Source organism: Larus michahellis, chromosome 1, assembly GCF_964199755.1.
Source record: "Larus michahellis chromosome 1, bLarMic1.1, whole genome shotgun sequence".
Classification (NCBI taxonomy): Eukaryota; Metazoa; Chordata; class Aves; order Charadriiformes; family Laridae; genus Larus; species Larus michahellis.
In genome coordinates this window covers 214,790,043-214,799,334 of record NC_133896.1, presented here as the reverse complement: position 1 = coordinate 214,799,334, position 9,292 = coordinate 214,790,043, and the positions used below count along the sequence as shown (strand labels likewise).

Sequence of the window (9,292 nt, the reverse complement as noted above, 5' to 3'; positions counted from 1 at the left end):
AGGGCTGTTGGGGATCCCCAGCAGAGCCCGGGAAGGGATGGGGGGGTTCCCTGGGGATGGGGGTCCCCAGCACACCCCGGGGACTCACCTGCTGCCGCGGGGCCGGTAACGCGGAGGGGCCGCGAGGCCCCGGCTCTTACCAGCGCGGCCGCTCCTCCCCGGGGCGGGAGGCCCCGGGTTCGAGACCCGGAGGCGGCAGGTGGGAACGCTATGGGTCGCCGGTTCGAGACCCGGCGGCGACGGGAGGGAGGGGGGAACGTCGGTTCGAGACCCGGTAGCGGCAGGTTGAACACAGGTGAGGGTCCCCACCGTGAAGGGTTGGGGGAGACCATCACCATGGCACCAAGGCTGCGTGCCCCACCCTCCTTGGGGCTGGGGGTGCCTCCCACATGGAGGGGGGGCAGCGGCTCTCGGCTCTTTGCACCCACAAGTGGAATGTGTGGCCATGAACCCACATGCCCAGCTTGATGCTTTTTATTTTTCCTAATCACAGAAATAATCTCTGCTAAAGCTGATCCCCGATGGCACATGACACTCGGGGAAGCTTTCGGATAAGGCCTGGTTTGCCTTTTCCAGTGGCACCCCCAGGGTCGGGGGAACGACCCTAAATCCCTCCCAAAAAAAAAGGCAATCAGACTGCTGCGATCAGACCCCACAGGGGCGGTTTATTGGAAGCGTCGGTAAGGAATATCAGGAATCACCACATCCCCCAGCCCTCGACTCGGTCCCGCCTGCCCACACTGCTCGCCTTGTTCCCACCACTGCCGGGAAGCTCTTCCCAGCTGGAAAAAACCTACAAATGCGTTTTTCTTCCTCCCTAAACTCCTCTCTGAACACCTCCATTCTCCCACGTTTCTCTGCAAACAGCGTCGTTTCTCCTCCTGTCTCGCCGGTCCCTCTCGGGGTTTCCCTGTTGGGCTGGGGGTGTCACTGCTCCCCCGTCGCTCCAGCAATTAATATAATTTACTCTTGTGTCTCGCCAACGCTGACGAGAAAGGCCGGGGTGTGTGGGGGGTCAGGATTGGGGCGTCCGGGCCAGCACCGCGATGCGTTGCAGCTGCTCGTAGGAGATGAACATCACCACGTTCCAGGAGCCGAGCCGCAGGAAGGAGGGGACGAACCTATGCCGGGAAGAGCAGCGCTGGAGGGGACATCGCGGGGACATCCCCGCGGTCCCCAAAGCCCTGCCTGGTGCCCCGGTGGCGGCACACGGGTTAGGACACGCGTGGTGTGCCGGGCGATGCCGTGGTGTCAAGCGGAGCCGGTCCACCCCAGTGTCTGTGCACTGAGTTGGCCGGTGCTCAGCGGGGCTTCCCCAAACTCACCCCTTGTAGAAGCCGGCGAGGCCGTCCTGCATGAGCAGGGCGAGGAGGCAGCTGAGCGCGTTCCGGTACTGCCCGGGACCGGCGTTCATGTACCGCGTCTTCACCACGTCCACTGGCGACGCCACCACCGTGGCGCAGAAGCCGGCCCCAAAGGCGGCCACGAAGTGGCAGGGGATGTTGTCTGTGGGGCAGACCCAGGGGTTGAGGGTTGCAGGGACGGGGATGGCACCCAGCCGCGTCCCCCTGGTACCATCCTTACCTGTCATCAGCTGCGTCCGCAGCAGCGCGTCCTTAATGAGGTCGTAGGTGACGAGCTCCCCGCAGTTGACGATGGCATTGCGGGCGATGTTAGGCAGCGTCCCTATGCAGGAGGGGGGTGGTATCGAGGATGGTGGTCACATCCCCTCCCGGAGCATCCCGGATGGGTGCTCCAGCCCTGCTTTCCTCACTCCTGTCCCCATCCCATCCCTGTCTCCATCCCTGTTCCCTTCCTTATCCCCATTCCCATCCCCATTACTACTGCTGTTCCCATTTCTATTCCAATTCCCATTCCTATTCCCATCCCATCCCTGTCTCCATCCCTGTCCCCTTCCTCATCCCCATTCCCGTTCCCATTCCCATCCCATCCCTGTCCCCATTCCCATGCTTGTACCCTTCCTCATCCCCATTCCCATCTCTTTTCCCATTTCTGTTCCCATTCCCATCCCATGCCTGTCCCCAACACATCCCCATCCCATCCCATCCCATCCCTGTCCTCATTCCCATTCTTGTCCCCATCTGCCCCTACCTCTCCAGAGCCCACGGACGCCCTCCTCCCTGGCGATGGTGCGGTAGGCATCCACGGTGCCGCTGTACCTCCGGGCACTCTCCGGCATCGCCCCGTTGGCCTGGAACCGTACCTTGACCACGTCGGTGGGTTGGGCGCACGCCACCGCCACCGCCCCCGTGGTGCAGCCCGCCAGCACCCGCGCCGCCAGCCCTGTGCCTGGAGAGGGCAGGCGCTGGGACCCCCGGCTGTGTGGGGACCCCCAGCTGTGTGGGGACACCCAGCCCTGCGGGGACCCCTGGCTGTATGGGGACACCCAGCCCTGCAAGGATCCCTGCCTGCATGGAGACCACCAACCCCACGGGGACCCCTGGCTGCATGGGGACCCCCCAGCCCCGCGGGGACCCCTGGCTGCGTGGGGACCCCAGGGTGAGCAGCCAGGGGTTGTGGGGTGCTTAGTGGGGGGGGGGGGCGCAGCTTGGGGGTTGTGCACACCAGGGTGGGTTGTTCACCCCGGGGTGGGCTGTTTGCCATTGTGGTGGGTTGTGCCCCTCCGGGAGAGGGTCGTGCATTGGGACGGGGGTGCGCGCAGGGACGGGGACGGTGCGGGGGGGTCCTGATCGCGTCGACACTCACTCTCAGCGCCCTTAGGGGTGTAGAGCTGCTTCACCGAGTCGTAGAGCCCGATGCGGATGGAGGCGAAGCTCATCTGCCGCTGCAGCCCGGCCGCCAGCCCGCTGTAGAGGCTGCGGGGTCCCTCCGTCCTCACCATGGTGCTCAGCGTCCCCAAAACACCCCGGTACTCCATGGCGCTGGTGCTCCGGGGGATCCGCACCTCGCCCTGGATCTGCGGGATGCCGACCGCGTCACCCTGCCCTCCGCCTCCCCCAAAACGCCACCAACTCCGGAGTGGAGCTGGCACGGGGGCGGGGGTCTGGCTGTTGTGGGGTGTTCCCTCCACCCGTGGGATTTTGGGGGGCTGGTGGATCGTACCTGCAGCCGCACTTTGGCGGTGTCCAGGGGGAAGGTGCAGAGGTCGGCAATGCAGGCGGCTGTCCCCGCGCTGATGAACTTCACGGCGGCTGTTGGGGGCACTTCAGGGGGTTTCAGACCCACCATCGTGGCAGAGGGGCTGGAAGGAAACAGGGGGGTGGTTTGGGGAGGAGCCGGGATGCTGCGTTGGATGGAGATTCAAACAGGAGTCTGGCGTAGGGACACAGGTGACCATGTGCCGTAGTGGCTCTGGCTGGCTTTGGACAGCCCTGAAAGCCAAATCCTGCCCTGTTTCCTCGCCTGCATCCCTGGGGAAACTGAGGCACGGGGCTTCCTCACTCAGCCCGGGGCTCGCCCACCCCCCCCACACCCTGGCCAAAATGGGGGCGCTCGGTGAAAACTTCTCCTCCCACGATGACTTGCCCGGGGCTGGGTCCCTCATGGCCTCACCGTTGGGACCTCGGCACCGTGTCCCTGCTCCGGCCTTACACCCCTCTCTGTGCAACCATCAACCTGAGAGCCGGCTCCTTGGCCCCCGCCTTAAATAGCACCGGGGAGGACATTCCAGCGGCCGCGGGGATCGGGTGACAGTGTAACCCAGTTCCCCCGGTGGCATTTGAGTCGATGAGAGCGGGGTCACCCAACACCCGTGACGGGGAGGCGGCGTTTCAGCCCTCTGCTCCCCCTCAGGGTGCCGGCATGGGGGCGTGTGGGGGGTCCTGCCTGGACCACCAGCACCCATCGGAGCGAAGCTTTGGGGCAGTAGCCCCCGGCAGCGTGGCCCTGCCTGTTTCGTGGCCGCTGGGACCTTAGGGATGGGGCAGTAATTTGGATTTTTAACCTAAACGCGCTCTGGGAAGGTGGAGATGCAGAAAACACTTGCCCGAGGCTTTAGAAGCGAGCGGTTTGGGGCAAGGCAGAACTTTGTGCCCCCCCGCCCCCCCGGTGGGGCAGGTGGGACACCTTTGCTCCTCGCACGGCCCACACAGCCGTCATTCATCCCGGGCAGCTGCCGTGTGCCGGTGGGATTTCCTCCGCAGGGTGTAACGTGGCCCCCAGCTCACGTGGAGCGGCCCGAGGGCAGGGGACACGCAGGGGGAAATCCCTCCCGTGTTCCTGCTCCGCACCGACAAAACCACGACGCCCTTTCGAGCGTGGACGGGCGCTGGGTCTGCAGCCCGGGGGAAGGACAAGGCTGGGGGCCAAGGGTGGGGTGACGGCTCAAGAGATGCCCCTTTTCCTCCCTTTTCTTAAAACTCGGTGTTTAACCCTTGGTGCTATTTAGCTTTACACGCACAAAGCCCGAAGGGACGCGCTCGCCAAAGATCGCACGTCCCTGCTGCTGCGCGGAAAGGCTCTGCCCTCGCGAGCGAGCTCATGTGAGGGCACAAGAGGGATTTCGGCCTGATTTGAGACCCCGAAGCCACCTTTGCTCCGTCCATCGGGCTCCGAGCAGAAGCTCGTCTGTCACTGACGCCCCTCTCCGGCTGCCTGCCCCCTCCTGTTTTCCCGGCCGGCCGGACCGTGCGCCACCGCTGACCTAAACGCAAAAGGAAGCAGCTGTTTATCTCATGCCCGAGCTGTAACTCAGGAGTCAACACCGTCACCTCCTATGTCACCGCGTTCCCAACCCGGCCAGCATCCCGCCTGACTTTTTTGGGGATGCCACCGGGATCAGCAGCAGCAGGACGCCCACGCGTCACTCCTGTCCTGGCAGGGGGACGTGCTGTACGGGGACACTTGGCGCGGTCATCGCCCAACCCTCACCCGGCGAGGGCAGGGAGAGGGGACGCGTTTGCAGGGCTGAGGGTGGGAGACACGTGGCAGCGGTGACATCCAGGCGGCCCCTGCTTTGGGCACTGGCGGGAGGCTCGGAGCTCCGTAGGCAGCGCGCGGACACTGCGGAACGGATTCTACCACCGGGGTCCAACCCGGCGTGGGCAAGTTGTGAATCAGGCATTTAGGATTTCCCCGGTGACAAACCAAACTGCAGAGGTGGGAGGAAAAGGGTTGCAGTATTGTGTCCGGTTTTGGGTCTCCGGTTCCAGAAGGACAGGGAACTGCTGGAGAGGGGACAGCAAAGGGCTACCAGGATGCTGAGGGGACTGGAACACCTCTCTGATGGAGAAAGGCTGAGGGATTTGGGTCTTTTTAGTCTGGAAAAAAGACGACTGAGGGGGGATCTTATCAACACTTAGAAATACTGAAAGGGTGGGTGTCAGGAGGATGGGGCCAGGCTCTTCTCAGTGGTGCCTGGGGACAGGACAAGGGGTAACGGGCACAAACTTGAGCATAGGAAGTTCCATCCCAACATGAGGAGGAACTTCTTTCCTGTGAGGGTGGCAGAGCCCTGGCACAGGCTGCCCAGAGAGGTGGTGGAGTCTCCGTCTCTGGAGACATTCCAAACCCACCTGGACGCGTTCCTGTGCCACCTGCTCTGGGTGACCCTGCTCTGGCAGGGGGTTGGACTGGATGGTCTCCAGAGGTCCCTTCCGACCCCTGCCGGTCTGGGATTCTGTGAAAAAAAAGGGCTGCTGAGACTTTGGTTCCTTAAATCCTCAATTCAAAGCGTGGTTTGAAAAGCAGCTCTGATTTGGAGCATTCGTTCGCTTCCGGGGTCCGACTCATTCCCCGTGGGCTGCGCTACACAGCGATATCCAACTCCTTTGCAAAGCACTGACCTTTCCGCGAGTGCCCAGCTACAGCATCTTCCAGGAAGCATTTCTACGACGTCCCCTCCCTCCCGTTGCCAGGGGCTCTCGGGGAAGGAGTCTTGGCCCCCTGCTAATGACGAGCTCGTGACCTGGCAGCGGGATACATGGCACCAGGTGACAAGAAACCAAAAGGAATTTTATTGAAAAACAAAGACTGGAGAGCAGTACAAAAATAACTTAGCTCGGTTTGCAGCAGAGTCCGTTATCCAAAAGGTACCTGACATAAAAATGTACAAAAATAATTTAGAATTTTCCGTATTTCTACTAAAAACAGTACACACATCAGTATTTTACAGCATCCTCGGGCATTTACATTCCTCTAGAATCAGCAAATTGTGCTTCCCCCCGACTCTTTTTGAAAGGCCACTGGGGAGGGAGCTCATTTTCCCCTCCCCATCCACAGCACACGCCGCGGCGGGGAGGCAACGCTTCTCTGCAAATTTCTCACGTTCTCCATCCCGCGGGCGAAGAAAAAGGAGCCGTCTCAAAACGGGACGCGTCGCGTTTAGTCAAAAATAAAAGGTTAGAGAAACTTCACATGAATCAATCCCCACAAAGGAGAATCTAGAGACCAGGCAGCAGCTCATCGGTTACCTGAAGCGGTGAGTCTCATCGGGGACCTGCCCTTGCAAGACACGCGGTCTCTCAGCTCCCCTCGGCTGACCACCTGCTTTTAAGTCGCTCCAACAGGACACCAATTAGGCAAATTAAAAATCAGAGCCTGAAACCTACGGCTTCCATCTCCTCTTCCCTGGAGAACCCGGCGTTGGCCCATGGGTCAGGCCGTGGCTGGGGAAGCAGCCGCTGCGGACGGCCTCTCGCCGACGCTATTCCTTCTTGGCCGGCTGAGCAGAGAAGATCCTGGCGATCCTTTTGGTTTCCTCTTCCGAGAGATCAACCGCCGGTCTGGGATGAGCCGGCCTTCGGTAGGGGATGCCCCGTGGTGCTGCTCCGCTTCTGCTCTGCGGAGAGGAGGAAGAAGACGTTAGAGCCCCGGCAGCTCTGCCCCGCGCCCGGTTTCTCATCGCAGCAAAGCCCAGGGCCGTGCAGCGGGCGAGAAGTTGGATACGCAGGAAATACCCCTCCTGATGTGGGTTTTGTAGCTCAGCGGTTCTCCTCGGAGGGGTTTTTTCCCTCATTCTGCACACTGCGAGGCAACTCTTTGGAAAAAGACCTCTTTGTTCCAACTTGGGGAAAAAAAAATAAAAAAATCCGTGATGGGGAAATATTTCCCTATCCAAAAAATCCCCGATAATGAAATATTTCCCTGCCCAAGACAATATTAGACGCTGCAAATGCGATTCTTCCTCGGTGCTGCAGAAAGCAAAAGCCGAAGGCCGAAATCAGAAGGTCCAAACCACACAGTTGGGCTCCGGCAAGTCAGCTCTGAACTCTGTCAACGTCTCCCCTCAGCCAAAGTCATCTTCTGCGAAGCCAAAAGAATTATTCCAGCGTATGCACCGGGCTCTGACTCTCTGAATTTTGGGTGTCGATTATTATTTGCTTTGGAATTGGCAGAACCCTTAAAAAAACCAAACCACCTCGCACTGGAGAGGCGAAGCTCCTACACAACAAACCCAACCCTGCTGACAAATTCGACCGGCCCGTCCCAGTCCCCCCCGCAGGAACCTCCTACGCAGCAGCCCACGAGATGAAAACCACCTTTTCCAGCATTTTAACATCCTCCTCACTTTGCACGCACCCCCCCGCCCCCAGCCCCCAGCAGCAAGGTTTTCTTCCAGACTTCCCAGTAGCACAAAAAATGGATATTTAGTGCCTGGTAAGATTATGGAGCAGATCCTCCTGGAGGCGCTGCTGAGGCAGAAGAATAACGAAGAGGTGACTGGGTACAATCGACACGGCTTCCCCAAGGGTAAATCCTGCCTGACAAACCTGGTGGCCTTCTCTGAGAAGGTCACAACATCAATAGAAGGGGGAGAGCAACTGACGCCATTTACCTGGACCTGAGCAAAGCCTTTGACACTGTCCCGCATGACATCCTGGTCTCCAAGCTGATAAAATATGGCTTTGATGGACTGACAACTCAGTGGATAAAGAACTGGCTTGACGGCCGCACCCAAAGAGTGGCTGTCAATGGGTCCATGTCCAAGTGGAGGCCAGTGACAAGTGGAGACCCTCAAGGACCAGTACTGGGACCGGTCTTGTTTAACATCTCCGTCAGCGACATGGACAGTGGCATAGAGTGCAGCCTCAGCAAGTTTGCCAACGACACCAAGGTGTGTGGGGTGGCTGACACGCTGGAGGGACGGGATGCCATCCAGAGGGACCTTGAGAGGCTGGACAGGTGGGCCCGTGCCAACCTCATGAAGTTCAACAAGAGCAAGAGCAGGGTCCTCCATCTGGGTCGGGGCAATCTCAAGCACCGATAGAGGCTGGGCAGTGACTGGCGTGAGAGCAGCCCTGAAGAAAAGGACTTGAGGGTGCTGGTGGACGAGGGGCTCAACATGAGCCGTCAGTGTGCACTAGCAGCCCAGAAAGCCAATCGTATCCTGGCTGCATCAGGAGAAGCGTGGCCAGCAGGTCGAGGGAGGTGATTCTCCCCCTCTACTCCACTCTCGTGAGACCCCACCTGGAGTACTGCATCCAATTCTGGAGCCCCTACTACAAGAAAGATATGGACATGCTGGAACGTGTCCAGAGAAGGGCCACAAGGATGATCAGAGGGCTGGAGCACCTCTCCTGTGAGGGCAGACTGAGGGAGTTGGGGTTGTTCAGTCTGGAGAAAAGAAGGCTCCAAGGAGACCTTATAGTGGCCTACCAGTATCTTAAGGGGGCCTACAAGAAAGCTGGGGAGGGACTTTTTAGGATGTCGGGGAATGGTAGGACTAGAGGGAATGGATTAAAACTAGAGATGGGTCGATTCAGACTGGACGTTAGGAGGAGGTTCTTCACCATGAGGGTGGTGAGACACTGGCACAGGTTGCCCAGAGAGGTGGTGGAAGACCCATCCCTGGAAGTTTTTAAGGCCAGGCTGGATGGGGCTCTGAGCAACCTGATCTAGTGGGAGATGTCCCTGCCCATGGCAGGGGGGTTGGACCTAGATGATCTTTAAGGTCCCTTCCAACCCTACCAATTCTATGATTCTATGATATTTTCAGCGTACAAAGAAACTGGTGTTTCTCCCTGGTTCATTTAGAGCCAGATCGTGCCCGTGAAGCACCGAGAGAGGAGAGACCCGGCTTCGGCTGCTTTTAGAGGCGGAGGCGAGCGGTGCTGTTTCAGGACACGGGGCCAGGAAGGTCTCCTGGAGAGCAGGGTTTGATGTGGAAAGCTGATCCGTCGGTCCAACCTTTCGCCTACATCCCTGGGCTGCTTCCCCGTCCCGGCCGGGCCCGGCCTCACCAGGTGCAGCTGTGGTGGAAAGGTCTCCTAAGGTCATCAGAGAAACAGCGCCGGGATCATGTTCCTGCGCGCTCCCCGCTTTGACGTGCATCGTCTGGGGAGGGAAATGGCTTTTTTAGGAATAAGTGGGT

General features: G+C 59.8%; 2 protein-coding genes across 10 annotated transcripts in view; both read right to left on the bottom strand.

Moving 5' to 3' along the window:
- Window positions 1-640: 640 nt before the first annotated feature.
- On the bottom strand, window positions 641-3,692 carry LOC141737504 (putative mitochondrial transporter UCP3). 2 transcript variants are annotated; one of them, XM_074572259.1, is made up of 7 exons: window positions 3,535-3,692; window positions 3,085-3,223; window positions 2,728-2,938; window positions 2,113-2,310; window positions 1,585-1,686; window positions 1,326-1,506; window positions 641-1,121 (listed from the first exon to the last, which is right to left on the bottom strand). In XM_074572259.1, exons 2-7 carry the CDS (start codon window positions 3,208-3,210, stop codon window positions 1,016-1,018), a joined length of 924 nt encoding a protein of 307 aa, XP_074428360.1. In that variant the 5' UTR covers window positions 3,211-3,223; window positions 3,535-3,692; the 3' UTR covers window positions 641-1,015. The 2 variants fall into 2 exon arrangements, with proteins under 2 accessions (XP_074428360.1, XP_074428359.1); XM_074572258.1 differs by having other exon boundaries at window positions 1,326-1,686; window positions 3,535-3,659.
- A 2,221-nt stretch (window positions 3,693-5,913) lies between these two features.
- C2CD3 (C2 domain containing 3 centriole elongation regulator) overlaps window positions 5,914-9,292 on the bottom strand; it is a 60,361-nt gene continuing 56,982 nt past the window's right edge. For 3 of the 8 annotated variants that reach the window (XM_074572244.1, XM_074572246.1, XM_074572249.1), the window contains exon 33: window positions 5,914-6,760. In XM_074572244.1, the coding sequence (XP_074428345.1) occupies window positions 6,626-6,760 (135 nt within the window). In that variant the 3' untranslated portion in view covers window positions 5,914-6,625. Of the gene's footprint in view, window positions 6,761-8,812; window positions 9,256-9,292 lie in introns of those variants that run through there. The other 5 variants (XM_074572240.1, XM_074572243.1, XM_074572242.1 and 2 more) reach the window with 2 other exon arrangements.

Excerpts from the sequence above, each read along its gene's own strand:
- LOC141737504 (XM_074572258.1), bottom strand. The coding sequence starts at position 3,210 with ATGGTGGGTCTGAAACCCCCTGAAGTGCCCCCAACAGCCGCCGTGAAG. Across the intron at positions 2,939-3,084 it reads CCGCCAAAGTGCGGCTGCAG|ATCCAGGGCGAGGTGCGGAT; the intron begins GTACGATCCACC and ends GGCATCCCGCAG. Across the intron at positions 1,122-1,325 it reads CTCGCCGGCTTCTACAAGGG|GTTCGTCCCCTCCTTCCTGC; the intron begins GTGAGTTTGGGG and ends TTCCCGGCATAG.